Source organism: Octopus bimaculoides, chromosome 2 (genome assembly GCF_046866305.1).
Source record: "Octopus bimaculoides isolate indiv1 chromosome 2, ASM4686630v1, whole genome shotgun sequence".
Classification (NCBI taxonomy): Eukaryota; Metazoa; Mollusca; class Cephalopoda; order Octopoda; family Octopodidae; genus Octopus; species Octopus bimaculoides.
The window spans coordinates 130,883,912-130,904,241 of NC_142929.1; the positions used below are offsets into that span (position 1 = coordinate 130,883,912).

Here is a 20,330-nt window from a genome sequence, read left to right on the forward strand (position 1 = left end):
ATTAAATGAGATTTGGATAATTCTTACACAATTTCTTCTGACTTTAGCTTGAAGTTAAGTTACAGATTTTGCTGTAATTTATTAAAACATTCAGAAATCACTATTGTAAATGAAGGTATATAAGTAAAATGTAAAATGAAGTTTTATTTTTCATAAAATTCAGATCATCATGTCTGTGTGAGGGTAGTTAAATTTTTTTTTTCAATGTGACTAGTGAAAATATCTAATTGAAAATGTAATAGTCTGCAAATAACCTTTTTAAGGTAGAATTTGGACATGTAGACACAACCCCTTAAATGCAAAGCAAAATTTTGTGGCTATTCCAGTAATGATGTTAAATATCTACCAAAAAAAAATTTGGTGTTTGCAAGTTATATTTCCTCAAACTTGACATGTCTCCACAAAAAATAGTTTCAATTCTGAATTCCTCAACAAAAGATTGGTATACACAATTCCTTTCCACAGTTAAGTAATGAAATTTTGAAAGGATATATCTGATTTCTGCAGTAGAAGAGGGTTAATAAACAAAATGTGAAGCTTGCAACAGGAATTTAACTTTTTAGTCTGAAGTTGTAGGTTCAGTACAGCATTTCTGATACATATAGTTAAACAATTTCACTGAGATGTACTGCAAGCACCTAATCACTAACCATTTATTTGTTTTATATCAAATTATGTGAATTGGGACATTGGTTTTACAGGATGTTTGGATCGTATTTGATGATTTTTTAGTCTCCATTTTACAGAATCGGCTTGATGTATTGAGGAACAGTCAGTGGTGTTAGAAAGCATAAAAAATTAAAGTTGTAGTTGAGAAAAAGTTAGCTGCCATGGAGGACAAGAGGTCTGAATATTGAAAAAGTTATTTCTATCAAGATTCATGCCAACATCATGACTGTTGCTCAATAAGCACTAAAAAGGTTATAAGAGGTGTCCTGGACAGCTACAACAGAAACTACGAAGCCATGGCCAACAGACATATCTCCAGTGAGGATGATGTCAGGTCACATCCTTGAATAGGAGCTTGTTCAATTCAGACTGCTATGTGAAGTTGCTAGAGACTGGTTGGAGATGGTTGCTGCTGGGAAGGCCAAATATGTAGGAGCAGTATTTGGCTCTTTACCATACCTCTAGAAAATCCAAATAGTTGTTGGAGAATTTCTACTTCATCAGCCTCAATTTTTTGCCTCCTATTTCCCCAATTGTAATCCCATGGATTCCTATGTGCAGGTGGTGGTCAAGATCTCCAGATGTTGAAAATATTGCCAGGTTACGGAGTCACCTTGAGGCTGCGGTGAAAATTGAGAGCAGCTACTTCCAAGTAAACTGCTATCTCCCAGCCATAATCTAGTTCATATCTTCTGTCTGAAATACTTTTATTTTTGGATGGGATATTCTTTTCTTTCCCTTTTATGCAAATTCAAATTTAGCCTGAAACACCCTGTAGGATTGTATTTGGTATGAAATATATATTTCAAGGGAGTTTGTAAACCTTTCATTTTGTTGTTAGTATTTATAATCTTTGTCAAGATACAATATAAAGTGTCCATTTACTGAATTCCATTCAAAGTATTGGTAGACATTAGGCTGCTGTGCAGAGTGATTTTCAATATTTGATGAAGTCCAAGTTAAAAAAGATCAATTATTAATAGATGAAAGGGAAAGGCAAAATCCTTCCATTGACATTATACACCTATTAGGAATTTGTAATAAAAGTGATATAAATGCAAGAAATTAAATACAAATGTTTGGAAGAAGTTTATTGACACTATAGGCAAACAATATAAATAACCAAAAGAAACAAGTGATACTGAAAAATAAGTGTGGAGAGAAAACTGTGCATTGAAAATATTCATTTCTCAGAAAGAAAAAAAAATTTACATGAAGCTAAGAAATAAATTGTTTTTTCATAATAGAAAAAGACCAATATATTATACTGCAGAACATTTTGAAAACGCAAAAAGCATTTATAAATGTGTTCTGGACCATTAAGAAGACTTTCTGCACAAGGGACAGCTGCACCTTTTTTTTTAATCTATTCTATCAATGTGAAATAAATGATTACAATTTGCAGTACTTAAAGCTAGTAATTCAAAACTGCAAGATGAAAACCAGAGATCCAGATAGTGTGCATATATTAGTTCCAAATGTAATCCTAAAATACACATACTTATAGCTATGTCTTCATTATTGTTTATAATATGTCAACAGTAACAGAGAAATATTTTCTATTTAGAATTTATTGAATTTGACTTACAAGAAAAGGAAACAGCTAACAATTTTGAAAGGTTAAGTATAAGTAGGAATTGATATATCAATGGGAACCAAAAAAAAAGAATTGAAATATAAATTACTACTATTAAAAATTTCTAATAAGTATTAGAAAAACTAAAATTGTCAAACAAATTTTGAAGTACATTTACTTTACATTCAAAATAACAGCAATTAAATACAAAACAAAATTCAAGCATAAAAAATTTTCTACTTCATAAGGAGATTATGGAATTCTTGATATTTACTCACTGAGTCAGATGTTTTGATGTTATATATTTGGAATTAATCTAATATCAAAGCAACTAAATAAATACTTATTTGTGTAACAAAACTAGCTTTGGAGAGTTAAAAATTAAGACCAGTGATAAGTTGTGTTTCAAAACAATTTAGTCTCAAAAAGAATTTTGATACAATTGGTTGAAAAACTGCAGTAGTTAATTTGGTAAGAAAAACAGCAACCCCAAAGCAAATTAATATGTAAAATACTCTCTATTCCATTAAAAGAAAGAAAAAAAGAATATGAACTTTGGTCATTAATAATCGATCACAATTACAATTTCATCATTCAACCCAGATAACGGAACTGGAAACGTTAGACCTCTTCCTCAAGGCTAAAGTTATTTATCCCTCTCGGTGAACTTTTTTTCTACCTGCTACTAGTCAACGCATATTTGGAGTTCACAAGCACGTGAGTAATTTACAAGTCATCTAGGGTAAAGGGGAAACAACTGAAATACTTCGAGAAAATGGCCCTATGGATTAATTGCCAAGCATACAGATGTATAAAATTTCTCTAGTAAGTCTACTTATTCAAAACATCTGGACGGATTTTTAGAAAAACGTGTCCATCTATAACTGCTAAAGAAGGCATATGCAAATGGGAGTTCATATGCAAGAAAAATGAAAATTTCATTGTAAAAATATGCCATCTTTGAAAAAACAGAAATATAATAATTAAGCTTTAAATATTATATAAGATTAAAAATAACTGAAATCAAAGATAAATATCAAGTATCAAAAACGAAATCTTTCAAATAAAATACGAAGGTATGAACTGTATAGCAGGTTAGTCCAATTTGTTGAAACAGCTACAATTAACAGCTTAAGGAAAGATGACAGCTGATACTAAGATGTGAAAGAACTGCTGGAAAATAAGTTTGTACTGAATTCCATGGATCTCTTCTGGAAAGTTGTAGAAAAATTGTAATGGCATCAATAAAACTCAATGTATACAAGAGTGAAATAAATTGCTTAAGTTACTACTTCACACAAAAGTCAAAAGGGTAGGGGGAAACACAAGCAAAAAAATTCTTCCTTTAAAATATACACACTCAACAGCAACAGTTTATATTGGAAGAAATACCAAGTCTAAAAATGTCTTTTTTTTTCTGAGTGTCTAAGATCAACAATCAGATACCAAAATTAATCCAAACTTGTTAGCATTATAAATTATTTAAGGATCACTAGCAGCATCAAACTGTGTGTTTAACTTGTTGCATGGTAAGGCTTCACTGTCTCCAGCTAATTCAGTCTTTTCAAGGTTTTCAAAGAAAGCAGCTCCTGGGGTAAACTGATCATTTATGGCCTCTTCAAGCTGGTCATTTGACAATGACTGTAAAACATTTGGTATATCCTCAACTTGAAGCTGATCATCGGCCGATGGAATAAGTTGATCATGTTCGTTTGATGGAGTGGTGTGATTTGTATCATTTGAAGATTTAGGGAGCAAACCATTTGGCTTCCCAGAAATTCCAGAGTCAGAATTCTTTACTTTTGAAGGAATATCCCCATCTCCTCTTTCAGGAAAACAATGGTTTTCTTTCTCAGTTGCCAAAGAAACAGCAGTTACTGAAGGGTCTTCAGCATTATGAGATTCATCATCATCTTCATCATCTTCATCACTGCCAATTTTTGAAAATGGCTTTGTCTCACTGACAGCAAGTTCAATCTCCATTGGTACACCTTGATCTTGACTATTTTTGCTTGAACAGGATAAAAATCCATTTGGCATTTCTTCTGCATTCTCATATCTATTCTTTTCCTTTACATCAACCTGTATATTATCAGACAACTTCTTGTGGCAAGATAATAAAGAATCTCTCGTGGTTAAGTCTCCATCTGCTAGCAACTGGGTTCCTGATGCCACCAAAGTGATATCTGAATCATTTGTTAACTGATCTACTATTGAAGTGTCATTAGTGTTTTGACTAAAAATTGTTAGTCTTTCAATTAAACTTTTAGATAAAGTATTTTCACCAAGATCTTCCATTAATCTTAAATATGACAGTTCATTGTGCAGGACATCAGATATTTTCTTGAGCACTGCATGGTAGCAATCTGCAACTCTTTGGTTTTTGAATTCTATTAGATTATTATAAAGATTAGAGTTCAAATGCTTGAAATTGATATCTTGTTCAGAAAAGAACTGACGATATAAAATTACTATTTTTTGTTGAACATCACTAATAATTACTTCAGAAAACGTTTCATTCTTGTGAAGGTTAATGATTGGGATTAGTTGTTTAGAGATTTCCTTAATTGTTTCTGAGAAATTTTGGTTATCACTTTTTACAACTAGCATATCTGAAACAGAGCTCTCACTTCCTTGGTCTACGGCAGCGTGACTTGAATGATGGAGTTCCCTATTTAATATTTTGTCTCGACTTTCACTTTGTTGTTGCTTTGTCACCTTATGCAAAGCTATCTTCAATGAATCTTCAGCAAACTGTAAGTGCATATCAGAAACTGGAGCCACAACCTGTATTATTTCACTACCAGAATCATCGCTAGATGAATCCTGGGTTTTCGTTCTTAATGTGTTTTCTATTTTGGCATTATCAGAAATAAGTGAGATTCTGTTTGATGTCAGATTAGGACGTGGGAATTCATCGAATTTAGAAGAAAATAATGTCTGGTTATATCGTGCTTGTTCTATCAGAGCATCTATGATACCCATTATGTGATCACGCTTGCTATAAGAATCAAAACATTGGAGTTTCTGAAATAAAGAGATCATATATTTGGGGTGTTTTTCATTCTGAGATATTAACTTTGCAACTTCAGCATAGATATCTGACTTGAGAGAGTCAAAACTATTAGAATCTTGTTGATCTGAAGTATTTTCTTTCTTTGTAGCTCCTGATTCACACTGATTCACAAGATCAGCTGTAGTTTTATTTGACCACGCACCTCCATTTTTGGTTTTCTTACTGCTTGAATTGTTACTAGTAGACTTGGGATAAAATTTAGCAGAAGCATTAGGTGCTTCTTGCTTGAATTCTATTGTATTCTGAGATGATTTTAATTTCTTTTTGCCATCTTCAGATGTCATATTTTTTGATGACGAATTAGCAGTGTGTTTTTGCCGAGATGATGCAGATAATTTTTTAGATCTTGCTGGGACATCAACCACATCGTCCTTATTTGTGTTAGAAAAGTTCCAAAAATACGAACAAGTCTGACTACAGCCTTTAGGACATTTTTCAGCATTATCTTTATCACAATGTTGTTTATTTAGATGTCGACGTCTGAAATTTTTGTCTGAAGAATTTGTTCGTTTTCTTGATTTAGCAGTAGGAACTGTGGAAGAAAGCATATTATTACTTCTTGCTTTTGTTTTCTGTATGGCATCAGGTTTTAGCAGGGGACTAGGAAATCTATTACTGCAGAGGTATGGATTTTGAGGGTAAGGTTCCCAACAGAAATGTCTGGGTTTCTTCCATTGATTGACACCGGTAGGGAATGAATTCTGCATATATGAATTCGTAGAAGTAGAATCGGTTCTTGAAGATTGTAAAACCAACGTGTGGAGTTGGCGTTGTAAATTATTCATTTCAGACTGTTGAACTGAAAGTTGTTGAAAACACTGACTCAATGCTAATAAAATCTGTTGCTGTGAAGCTGAGTTTTGAAATTCAGCAGGTGGTGTTAAAAATGGATTAGATTGCCAGTACATATTAGTTGGTTGGTTGGCATCAAAGGCAAATGCATTGGTATTTTGATATCTCATCATATGTAACTGTTGACGAAGCTGTTGCTGTTCAATTAGTAGGTCTTGATAAGTGCTAGCCATTTTATCCATCTGTCTTTCAAGTATATTCAGAGGGCTGTTTTCAGACTGCAAACTTTCATCATGTTCATCTTCTTGAATTATATATTCTGCAGCACGAATGTTTTCTTGCTTCCGAGCAAAGCCACTGTTAGTTCGACCAAATTGCTTTTGATTTGGTGAGTTCCCCTTAGAATCAGAACGTTGGCAACAATATTTATTTCTCTTTCCAGGAGGGAAGCTCCCTCTAGAGTCTAATGGCATACAACCCAGTAAACATGGTTGAGACTGCTTAACATGCCTTCTTGCATCTTTTTCAATAGTATAAGTTTCTTTACTAGAAGATTCTCCTCCTTCTTCTGCATCCCTTATCACATCACTGAAATAATCATCATCCTCATTAAATTCTTCATTAATATCATCCCTTTCTTCATCATCATCACCTTCCTCCTCCTCTTCATCATCATCCCTATCACAACCTTCATTTATATTCTCAAAATTATCAGCTGTAGAACCACCCCAAGTTGCCATAGTTACATCTGCACTTGTATTAGCTCCGAGGAAGTCAGTAGAATAAGACACTGAATCACTTTGATTATCTTGGTTACGAGAATAATTACGCTTAGGTTTATCCTTGTGCATTAAATCTTCCATTTCTTTCTTTCTTTGCCTAAGTTCTTCTCTTTGAATTCTTTCTTTCCTCATTTTATTGTAGAGTTCATCATTTGAAGAATATGTCATTTGGTTAAGATCTTGTATTTCTGGTTCTGGAGCAAAAGTCACTTCATTAGTCTTATCTCGATCAGATTTATCCATCTCATCATTCCAGCTTGGTAAACTATCATGGAAGTTTAAAAGCTGCTGATGAAAAGAGAGAAGTCTTTCACGTTGTTCCTTCAGACGATCTACCTCAAGTTGCTGTTCTTGCATTTTCAATTTAAGCTTAGCAGATTTATTTTGTAGAGGAATTAATTGATCATGACTTACTTGTGTGAAGGCAGCTCCATTGGGTAAGGCACTAGCCTCTGGCAAACCAGCTGACCTGGAAAGTTGTTTGCTAATAGTTTGATTATCACTCTGAGCAAGGACTTCTGCCAACTCTTCAGCAGTTTGTTCAGGGGGGCCGTCAGGAGAATCATTAAGTTTATTAATTAATTTTTGAAGATGTCTTAAACGATCCTTTGCCTCTTGGAGTTCATTGAGTTTGTCACGCACTCCTGGCTGGCTTATTAATGAACCAAGTTCAGTATTAAAATCTTCCTCAAAATCTGAAAGGTTTTGAATATGGTTTGAGTCAGAATATTTGTCAGACGCTTCACAGGAAGAACTTTTAATATGCTGGTGGTTTTGTGTTTTTTCCCCTTCTTCAGTAGACGTTACATCTTTTGCTTCAGTAGCTTCATCATTAGCACAAACCTGATATTCTTTAAATAGTGATCTTAGGTGATTAAGTCGTTCCCTTACTCCAAGTAATTCTTCCCATTTTTCATTAGGTTCAGGTATATTTAGATCATCTTCTGGAGAATCAGTTTTTTCTGTAATATTTTCAGAATTCTGCACACTATTCTCAGTGTTTTCTGGGTTGTTATTCATCTGTGACATGTCATCAGTGCTTTGAGCTCGCAAAGATTTAACATAACGCAGCAGTTCATTAACACATCTCCGTTTCTCTTGAAGATGTTTTAATTTATTTTGCAAAGAAAGACGTCCTTGACAAATTCTTTCTTGGAAATCAGCCGTATCAAAACTAAGATTCTCTAAATCGACAGTCATTAAATTGTCTTCTGACTGAGTGTTTGACAATGGAAGGTTATTTTGCATTTTCCTATGTTCTTCAATGACATCTTCTATGGTATTTTCTGCTGGTTGGTTATCTCTTTGGTATAAGGCAAACTCAGGTGCTGCCATATTATCCACTGTCGGTTCTTGTAGGAGTCTCTGTCTTTCTTTTGCTTCAGCCAATTTTTGAACAGCATCTTTTTCTATGGCCAATAAAGCAGATTGGCGTTCTTGCAATTTTTTTAATTGTTCTTTTTGTTCCATTATTTGTTTCAGTAAAATTTGCTGCTGTTCTATAGATGTTAAATCTTCACTTTTTTCAGGAAGACCAGATGTAAAGGTATGTAAAGCTGGGTCAGAAGTTTGTGAATCAACTGAATCTGTATCATCAGGTGAGTCTCCTTTTGCAGTTTCATTAGGATTAGAATTACTATTTAACAGGGCTCTTTTACGAATAATCCATAATTTCTGTAAGATTTCCATGTAGCTGCTTTCTTGCTCTTCCAATGAATTCAGAACTTGAGCTAGCTTGCTGATTTTGCGATGATCCGTGGGGTCATCTGATTCCTGTAACGTATCCATCATTAATTTTATTTGTTTTCTATAATCTTTAATTTGCATCATTCTAGCAACAATTTGATTACTGTCAGTAATAGCTTCTTGGGTCCTGTCCTGCGAAATGTTATTTTGAGCGCCTCTTTTCTCATCATTCTTTTCTTTTTCTTCAATTTCTTCGCTCGGATAACGTGCATCACCAGTACGATTCCTATTTTTCTTGTTTGTTTTTTGATTTTTTCTTGATTCGCTGTCAGAATGGCGATGATTTTCACTAATCGTGCTAGAAGTATCTTGACGAGTATAATTCGGAGGCATATCACGTCGATTAAATGATACAGTCTTTTCATTATTTTTTTCATCATCACTACTCACTTCATAATCATCAAAACTGAAGTGCTGTTTTAAATTTTCTAATTCCATTCTTTCACTTAACTCAGCATTTGGAGGTAATTTCGTACGAGAATATGATGACGGAGTATGTTGGCGTCGTTCTGTAGGAGAAGGGAGATCTTGTAACAAGGACTGACCTCTTTCGCGTTCCCTCTCGCGGTTTCCTTTCTTACGTCGCTTATTTGATTCAAGGGTTGACTCTTTCCATTCACTAACCTCTAAATTATTTGGACGCAGTTCATTCTGAATGCTATTCATACTAACGGCATCATCTGACGTACTTTGCCATCCAGAGCGGGCATGCGAATCTGACGAAGATCCCTTTGATGGTGATCCTCCTGTTGCCATGACTTCAAAACAAGCAACAACCACTAAAATTAGTGACTTAAAAAGTAAACGAATAAGAAGAATATCTTACTTTGTCTTTATACATATAAAGTAGTCATAGTGAAAGAAAGATTAGCTTACCAAATTTAGTCACTATGTTTCGAATTTTCAAAGAACAGTACACTATACTATTGACTTCCGTCAGAGAAAAACTTTTCGTTGGGGGCAAGTTGTTAACTCATATACAACATCTCGTAAAAGTTCAGTATTTTGGGGAATTATTTAATTTAGGTATATTTTAAATTTTGTAAATAATTTTAGCATTTTATTTGAACTAGAAATAGACTGTATTTAATTTGAAACGAAAATTAGACAAAATTTATAACGGAAGTTGTCAAGGACAACCATTGAAAATGTATGATCCCTACCAGTCGCTATACGCATGCGCATCAATCAATTACATGGACGGATTGTGCTGTAATGTCTTTAGTGACGAGCAACTTTAAAGGTGGGTCATCAATTATATTACGCCCTATTTATTACCTTTTTAACTTATTGCTATTTCTAAAGGGATAACGCATTCTAATGATTATGATGAACATTTAGGAGGTAGTTTTCATTTATCTTAAACTTACTGGTTTGCTGTTCAAGTTTCGTATTACTATCATTATTGTTGTTATTAAAATATGTGGAAAAAAAAGGTGGGGGGGTTGTCTTCAAACACGAAACAAACTTGGACTCATTGCTTTCTTGTCGATAGTTTTTAATTAATAATTTATAAACAATTTTAAATTACAGTCCTCGAGTGCTACACCTCACTCCTGCTCTTAATACGCCAGTTTTGTTTTTGTTTGTTTGTTTCCCACTTGTTTTATTTACTTTAATTCGTTGACAGTTTTGATTAATTTTTAAATGTTAGGACTAAAAGATCTGCTACAGTCAGTGTTTGTATGGTGCAACGATTAAAGTATTAGTTTCTGGTAGCAGAGGAAGTAAGATTTACGCCACAAGTTAGCATCTGGGAGAACTGACCTATATGAAGAAGCCAACAGTGTTTGTAGACATTAAGAAAAAAAATGTTCTCTCACATCGATCGTGATTGCAAAGCCAAGGTTGACGTAGAAGAACTATATAAAAGATAGAAGTTCATATTGTAATGCACGCTGTTCTTAAAAAAACCCAACTAACTTATATAAATAATTCCCTAAATTTTCTGACGGTTACTCCCAGTACTGTGTAGATATTTTACTGTATTATTTTTGTTTCCTTTTGTCATTTTCTTCTCTCTTTCCTCTTACTAAGTTTTAGGTTGTTCAAAATCAATTTTCAAATGTCAACACCGATGTGTTTTCAATGATCATAGCATGCTATTTTATCATATCTCAATTATACAGAGCGTAGCTTATGTCCTTTAGTTTATAGGACAATTGTCCTCTTCCATTTCCAATAATAGACTATAATAACAATTCTGATAGTATTTTACTACCTTAAGTTCCTGTTATTATTATACTGTTTGTGTTTTGCGTCCACTTACAAATTCTGTTTGTATTGTATTTTGAAATGTTTGCGTTTGAAATTTCACAAAAAGTATATGTCTATATTTATAAATTAAATCATACGACTTGATTGTAAAACTTTCCATTAGACCTTGTAAATTTGTAAAAAAATTATATTTAATCATAACAAAAAAGCTATAATCAATAGTTTATCGCGTTCGGAATTCAATATACACTTGGATAAATTCATCTGGGAGAATAATCTAAGTTATAAAAATAAAAACTTTTATGTAGCTAAATTTTCAACTCCTTGTCAAACTCTTTATTAAAGTTGATATCTTAACAAAATATTGTTTATTTACTATCTTTAATAAATCTTATGTATGCACTTCGTAAATTTGCGCAAGAAACTCCACTCATTTTTTGACATCTAAATATCTTTCGAAAATACAAAATACTGTCCCATATTTCATATTTTAAATCTGTTTACATACTATTGAGTCAAGGTAGATAGATCCAGTCATTGGTGAAATATTTTTCTTTGGATTATTCTAAAAGAGGCTAACGAGGAAGTGTGACATCAGCTGACTTTGACAAACATAATTAGTGAGTAATGTTGTATAGTTCCAAGTTAGTTGCAATCTAGCCAACTTGTGATCCAAAAAGATGTTCCCCATTGTGTCCATCTCATCTGTTTTTTGTATGTTCAGGATTACATTATCTAATGTACTCTACTTTTACACGAGAATGTAACTTGTGAGTTGATTGCTATCTCTAGCAGAGCGAGGTTCCGGCGTTGGCTCGTTAGTTTATAATAATTCAACTTGATGAAAAGTTGTTCTGTGAAGTTATTCAGTTGATGATAGTTGGAATTGAAAAGTGTGTCCGTTGAAAGGCTGAATAAATTATGAAGAAAAGATATAATGTCATAATTAGAACTTAATATAATTGTAAACAGATGACAAGTTTGATATAAGGAGGAACACACTCGCTATTAATTCGCAGTCTATTTTATGTATGTTTTTGGATTTGCGGCATTCTTCCAGAGTCACTTTATGAAGTTGGCAGTGTACCTTAAGCGTTTATAATGTAATTGAATATATGTGTATAACTAAAATCCTGTAAATCATTTAACTTGGGTCCATGTTAATATACATTTATGATAAATAAATTCAGCCATGACAAAATGAAATACGGCGTATGCCCCGTCTCATGTACTTAATGTAAACAAACAGTAATTTAGAAGAAAAAATATTTATATAATTTTGAGAATAAAATTAATTTTAATATAACTGTTGATAATATATATAGTAAGCAGAATATGAATAGCTGTGATTTCAGTGTATAAGTAAAATTTATTTATCTATTCCAAAGAATTTAAGAAATGGTACACTTAATCCGTCACCCAGTTTATCACCACTATTTGATCCTGGTCATTTGGTACCTTCTGTTGAGTTCACTTTGTTGCAAGCTTTCAGACCAAATCTTCAGTTTGAGAATTCCTTCCATCTTTCGTCCCACCCACTATTCTTGGAGACTATAAAGTGTCTACCCTTCCCTTCTGACTAAAAGATTAAAAAAAAAAATTTTTTTAATGAAATAAGAACTCTAATATGATTTTGTAACAGAAATCTGCGATGAAACTACACTCCTCCTCTTCATCATCATTTAACATCCGTTTTCTGTGCTGGCATGGGTTGGATGGTTTGAGAGGAACTGGCAAATTAGAAGACTGTACCAAGTTGTAATCATCTAATTAGGTGTTTTTACATTTTGTGCCATACATTCTAGATATAATCATTCATCCTTAGAAATTGTGTATTTTCAGTTAAATAGACAATCTCCAAATGGAAAAAATATGCAGGATGTTGTTGATGTTTTACAAGGTCCTAAAGCAATTTATAAAATTTAAATAGGTCAATAGTCTTTATACTTAAGAACTTAAAAATAAACTGTACTTATTCATCTTGTTTTATGTGATATATTTAATAAAAGAATTGAAATTCCTAAGACTAGTTACTGTGGGTACCTGAAGTGTAAAACTAACGAATAAGATGTCACAGTAATGAGCTGACTTGATGTACTTGTTGCTTTTGAGAAATGAAGTGGGGGATACATCAGCTGAGGAAGGAACTTAAAGCTGTTAATTGTTTAATCTTAGTTCAGCAAATGCATTCAAGCCATCAGCATCCTGTTCTTTTTCAAGAAAAGTGAAGTGAGGCAACATTGAAGACAGTAAGATTTGAGGAAGATGTGGCTTCAATTTCTAGAGATCAAGCTATCACATTGGCTTGTAAATATAACATTATTTTCACTTGGCAATGATGTTGGTGCTAGTGAAGTATGTTTGTGTGTATATTCTTTTCTACTCTAGGCACAAGGCCTGAAATTTTAGGGGAGGGGGCCAGTCGATTTGATCGACCCAGTACGCAACTGGTACTTAATTTATCGACCCTGAAAGGATGAAAGGCAAAGTCAACCTCGGTGAAATTTGCACTGAGAATGTAAAGACAGACGAAATTCCGCTAAGCATTTCACCCGGCGTGCTAATGTTTCTTATTTTTTTACTGCCCACAGGGGGCTAAACATAGAGGTGACAAACAAGGACAGACAAAGAGATTAAGTCGATTACATCAACCCCAGTGCGTAACTGGTATTTATTTAATCAACCCTGAAAGGATGAAAGGCAAAGTCGACCTCAGCAGAATTTGAACTCAGAAAGTAGCGGCAGACGAAATACCGCTAAGCATTTTGCCCAGCATGCTAATGTTTCTGCCAGCTCGCTGCCTTTGTGTGTGTGTATATTAGCAAAAAATTGTAGTTAATAAGTGGTGAGTGCACTTGTTGTATTGCTAAAGAATGTGACAGGCAACACAATATCAGCATATGCACCCAAACATAGTGAACAGAAAGAGCTACTTACAAGTTAGATGACATGGATATCCTATTTGCAATTGATGACTTCAGTATCCATGTTGAGAAACATCATGTGTACATTGAAGTTAAAATAATGTAAGGTAAGAAATACATCTAAGTTTTGAGTGAAGACGTGGCAGCACTGAATGACAATTAGTTACACCTCTCTCTTTTAAAAAATTGATCTATGATGATCAAAGGAGATAAAGCATTCTTCATATAGAAATAAAAGCAACAATTTTTATAGAAGTAATTGCTGGTTAAGCCACAAGTAATGAAATAGAACTTAATTATTTTTTTTTTTTTATCATATATAGAATAAAAAAAGACAAAAACATAAAGCACTTAATTTTAACATTTGCAGTATTGTTTATGTCAAAAATATAACAACTAACATGCATAGTATTTTTCATGTTGTTTTCACACTATATATAATATGATGTCAAAAGTGGAATGTTTGAAATATGGGCTTCATATTTTTAGAAGCTATAAATTTTTCATTGTTCCTTTTAACTGAGCACATTTTCAAATGTTGACCATCAAAAATGAAAAGAAGAATGAAATTCTTTGCAATTCTTTTCCCACAAACACAGACTGTTTCTGTCTGTAAATGTGTTTTAAAACTATTTGTGGTTGATATTTGTTCAAAAGTAATAGCCACACTTTGCAACCACACTAATAATCAGGCACACAGAGCAAATTATAAAAAAACATTTTCAATTGTTGTTTATTTTTTTTTCTTTTATGTCTAATGCTGATATTTTTTCTGAGTTCAAAATTCATTTTCTTTGTGTTATATATATATAAAAAAATTGATTTGAACAGTTCTTTTAGAAATGTTCTCTGTACTCTTACATATTGCACTCTTTTCCAACAATTATATTTTCTTTTAAAAGAATTGATTTGAAAGTGTAATTCAAAGGTCATTATAGTAATTGCAAGATTGTTTCTTGTCTATTCTAGAATTGAGACCAATTCTATTGGTTTTCACAATAAGATTCCAGCTGTTCAGTCATCAGAACATATTGAATCAGCATGTAAATGGTCAAGTATTCCACAGACATGTATATCTTACTGTAATTTCCAGGTTGAAATAGCATGATTCTGATAAGGCTGTCTTTTTTAATTAGTCCATTCACTAGGCTTCCACATAATTTCTGTCTGTTTTGTTTTATTCATAAGACTCTGGTCAGTTTGAGCTCATGGGCAAAAAGAACTCCTATTTTTTAAGAATTACATCATTTAGGATCTTTATCATATATATTCTTCTATTCTTTTAGTTTATCAGTATTTTATTTATTTCTAGTTTCTTTCCTGCCTTTCAAGAAAACTTTGGATGTAGGTCTCTTGTCTTCACTTTGAAATCCACACAAAGACAAAAACAATAACAGTCTGTGAGGATCAGTCCTATTATGTCTAGCTAGCAAGAGTTTAAATAGTTGACACTTATTATTCAAAAAGGCATTTTTTACTCTGTGAGGTCTAAATAGAGATGAATTAACAAATGCTATTTCATGAAGAAATCAGTCTAGCTGAAGATTGAAACAAAACTTATGCTTCTTTCATTGAGAACTTAGCCCTTACATCATGGGTTGCTGCTAAAACTCAAACAGTATTTTATTTATCACTTGCAAAATATCATAGTTAAGTCTATAGCTTTTCATAATCAGCATACAAAAAAAAAAAAAAAAATTCTATGGGAGAGTAGTCTTAGCAACTGGAGGTGGAGGGAGGTGGGGTTCTTTAGAAAAAAAAATTATCAGTTTAAATTATGTAAACAAAAATGAAACTGGTGTAACTGGGAACTGAAATTGGATCAGAGCCAGCTTGTTTAGAGATTAGCTTTAACTAAGTTGCTAGCAGAAATCTCTTTTTATAAATGAAATGGAGATAAGTCAGAATTTTGTTGTACTTCAAATCTGAACCTGTGAAGCATGGCGTTGAAAGAAGTTTATGACTGATCAATTTCCTTAAGAGCTATGCTTCTAAAATAGGTACAAAAGTTTTCAGGTTTTTTTTTTTTTCGCAATGTTTTCTCATAATTACTGTTTTGATATTGATCAACTAATATTTGTATTCTATCTATGATAAACTACTATTAGATAACAATATTATTGAATAATATTGTTATTCCTAAGAGAGATAAAGGAAAACATCTGTCACATAATACAGTTTTCATGTTTTTAGTATCCTGCAAAGATTATCATAACTATTTTATAACGGTGACATTGCTTAAGAAGCCTTCCTTTTAAGCTCCTTGAATTCAATGTTTCTTTGAGTTGATTATATATTATACTAGCAGAAATACCCGGCGTTGCCCGGGTTAAAGAGAATAATGAAATCTAAAAACGCCGTCTAGACTACGCATCATCTTTATATATAGAGATGTATATACACACACGCACCCAAACACACGTATATATATGTATATCAATATAAATATATGAAAGTCAATGAAGTTTCGTAAAAGAAGGTGATCATGTACATACTTTCTTGCTGTTGTGATTATAACACCTCGTTGTAAACAATGTTCCTTGTTTTCCCTTGTGGAGCATATACAAATAGGTTTTTTTGCTGCCCACTCTTGAGCAGCCAACATACAGTTGTCCATGTGAGAAGCAGGGCTCTTCCAAGAGAAGACCAGCTACAGACAGTGTTTGACCCTGAGATTTGTTTATGGACATGGCAAAAGTCACACGAAGGGGGAATTCTAGTCTTCTGAATGTAAAAGGAATGTCTGCTCCTGATGGAGTAAGAGGAATTCTTGGAATAAAGACGTCATCCCCTTTTGCACATCCAGAAAGAATGGTAGCCTCGATAACATGTGACATCATTTTCTTTATCACGAGTCGTGTTCCATTGCAAAGTCTTGGTGGTTCCAGATTGCGGAGCAGCATAACAGGCGTTCCAACTTTAAGTGATAATATGTGGGGAGGTAGTCCTGGAGGCTCCAACGAATTGAGAAATTCAGGAGGATAGTTCACCACTTCATTTGTATCTGGAACTGTATCAACAGACTTGTAAGTTTGAAGATTGCCGGGAAGAGAATGCATCAGGTGTTGATTAATTTTTGTAACAGCTACGTTTTTTGGAGCTAATATTGCTCTTTCACATAACCAATTGTGATTTTGGTAGTTTTGTTTAAAGTTGGGAAAGACTTTGTGCTTGAGGTCATCTACAGAATTAACAACAGAACAAAATGGCCGGAGATCTGCAACGAAATAATTTTACTCAACACTTTGCAAGTGAATCAGTGGAGGCAAAGATGCGTCTCATTTACTTGACAATTTATGCACCACATTGCAGAAATCACAATGTAAGTATATCTGAAAGGGTAGTCTTACACTGTTGTACCGTTGAATTACAAATAATGCTCATCTGTTATGTTGGGGTTAAAATTTCATCAACATCAAAAATATATGAATTTTCATGGGAGTTATGGCCGTTATGCAAAGAATATAATTTCCAAATTTCATAAAGATCCATTCAGTACTTTTGACGTAGTTTTGGATAAGAAAACAAATGACTAATGTGTGTGTTTGTGTGCATGTGTATGTGTGTGTGATGGGTGTATATATGTATAGATATCTGTATGCATGTATATATGTACATATTACATGTACATCTATATATATATATATACATCTACACATATGTATACATATACATGTATGCATATAGATCTATATATATATATATCTATACATATACGTGTACATATACATCTATATGTATACATATACATCTCTATCTCTCTCTTTATCTCTCTCTTTCTCTCTCTCTCTGAAAGTATCTGTCATTACAGTATCGAAATGGTGTACATATACATGTGTATGTATACATATACATCTCTTTCTGTCTCTCTCTTTGTCTCTTTCTCTCTCTGTGAAAGTATCTGTCATTACAGTATCGAAATGTGATTGTTTCAGTTAGTGGAATAGTTTCATTTTTAAAGTGAAAGTATTTGACATGAGTGTTTTTGTTTCACTTTTGACACGTAATACTTAAATAGTGGAGGAGATATTATGTTGCCGTGGGCTCGAACTCTGCAAGAAGTTAAAAAATTTTTTGACTAAAACACAACTGGAACCCTAAGTAAGGCATGTGTAAAATTTGAATGAAATTGGTTGCGTAGTTCTCGAGTTTTAGGGATTCACACAGACAGACAGACACACATTCTCATTTTTATATATATAGATAAATAATGAATCTAAGCACATATATAGTGTATGAGGTTAAGATGTTGGATTACTGTACACATGATCACAAGTTCAAACCTCATCTGCTTTAATTAGTACATTTTTCTTTATTAGCAACAAGTTCCAGTACAGTCTTATATTTGAGTTGTTACTGATAGAAAAAACATCAAGCTGTAAAAGTAATTTCTTTAACAATGTGGAAAAGTGAAATTAAAATGTCCAGTTCACGCTTTTATGGAAAATTATTTACTGAAGTTTGAAAGTAAACATTGTGCTAACTTCACTTAGATCTCTTTCTCTTCTCTTTAATAAAAGGTTTTTAGTGGTGTTCTTCATCTTTGAACTTGTCAAATGGTGTTTGCTTTTAATTTTCATTAGACATGCTGGTGCCATGTAAAAAGTACTAGTGATGGAGCCACATAAAAACCACTGATGCTGGACCCACATAAAGAGCACTGGTGAATAGTACCATGTAAAAAGCACCCAGTGTACTCTAATGTGGTTGGCATTAGGAAGGGCATCCAGCTGTAGAAATCAAACCAAAACAGACTATGGAACCTGGTATGGCCTCTGGCCTTGTTAGCTCCTGTCAGACCGTCCAATCCATGCCAGTATGAGAAATGGATATTAAATGATGATGATAGTTACTTGAATAGATCTTTGTATATTACTGGCATTTATTATCTTCGGAGAAATGACTTCAGAACATTAGAGTAACAAAAATAAATAGTGTAAAGCTTTTAATTTGGGACTCTTATTTCTGCCAAACTCATTACTTCATTGTCTCTCAACTTACAAATAATAAGAGAAATGTAATTCTAATAACAAGGAGACAAGCATAGCTGTGTGGTGAATAAGTTCACTTCATAGCTATGTGGTTCTGTGGTCAATCCCACTATGCAGCACCTTGGGCAAATGTCTTTTACCATGGCCCCAGACCGACCAATGCCTTGTCTGTGGAATTTGATAGATAGAAACACTGTAGAAGTCCATTATGTGTGTGTCTGATAGATATGATCCATTTTAAAATTCATGAAGGTTATGCTTCAGCAAGGGAGTGCTACCTCCAGGGCCAGTAAAAGAATCTTAAAACAATAACAACTGTACAAATTGAATATCTGATCACCTTGATGAAAGAATGTTGACTGAAAAGATATTGTAAAATAATTCCCATTGGGGAAATATTGAGATTAGAGATATTGTAGGCATATTCACATAATGTGTTTCATAAATAGAATAAAGTGTGAGGTTATTGATAAGTATGTTGTTCCTTTGAAGTTTGTTTTCTGATCTGTTATCATCATCATTATCGAATATTTTTTTATATATTTATTTTTTCTCTGTGTTATGAGCTAATGATCTGTGTAGTCACATGGGGTACAAAGTGCCTTGATAAGTAAATCTGTTCAGAGGTTACATTGTTGTATAATTGGTATAATGAGAGTTATTTTAGCATCTGTAACATGAAAGGAGGTCGATGCTTATTGACAGCTATTGATCTATACTTTATTTTCAGCAGATATTTTGCTATATTTGGAAAATATTGATGCTAATACTTGTTTCATTTATGCCCATTACTTTTGGCACATCACTTTAAAGACCAGATGCACTTCAATCTGTATTGTCCAAAAATTTCAGTCAACTGATCTTGTCCGAGTTATCACTCTTGTTTGTTGTCTTTAGATTCTAAAGACCTCTTGAAAGAGTTTTTGACCCCTAATTGTTTGGGTAATCTCAGATGTTTGGTGTATATTTTTTAATTCACTATAAAACTTTATTTTTATTTAGTATGCAGAGTGCTCTGCTTACTAAATAAGGTAACTTTCCCTTAACCATATTGTTGGTATTCATAATCCACTTCACTACATTTCTTCCTTCTCCTATATATATATATATATATATACATATATATATATATATATATATACATATATATATATATATATATATACATATATATATATATATATATATATATATACATATATATATATATATATATATATATATATATATATATATACATATATATATATATATATATATACATATATATATATATATATATATACATATATATATATATATATATATATATACATATATATATATATATATATATATATACATATATATATATATATATATATATATACATATATATATATATATATATATATATACATATATATATATATATATATATATATATACATATATATATATATATATATATATATACATATATATATATATATATATATATATAATATATATATATATATATATATATATATATATATAATATATATATATGATATATATATATATATATATATATAT

General features: G+C 32.5%; 2 protein-coding genes across 5 annotated transcripts in view; one reads left to right on the top strand and one right to left on the bottom strand.

Annotated features, from left to right (window-relative positions):
• Window positions 1-1,743: 1,743 nt before the first annotated feature.
• On the bottom strand, window positions 1,744-9,814 carry LOC106879225 (uncharacterized). Its single transcript, XM_014928705.3, has one exon. It carries the CDS (start codon window positions 9,395-9,397, stop codon window positions 3,728-3,730), a length of 5,670 nt encoding a protein of 1,889 aa, XP_014784191.1. The 5' UTR covers window positions 9,398-9,814; the 3' UTR covers window positions 1,744-3,727.
• An 8-nt stretch (window positions 9,815-9,822) lies between these two features.
• LOC106875939 (GTPase-activating protein and VPS9 domain-containing protein 1) overlaps window positions 9,823-20,330 on the top strand; it is a 93,545-nt gene continuing 83,037 nt past the window's right edge. For all 4 annotated transcript variants that reach the window (XM_052965593.2, XM_052965594.2, XM_052965595.2 and 1 more), the window contains exon 1: window positions 9,823-9,884. The gene's annotated coding sequence lies outside the window, so the exon portion shown is untranslated. The remainder of the gene's footprint in view (window positions 9,885-20,330) is intronic.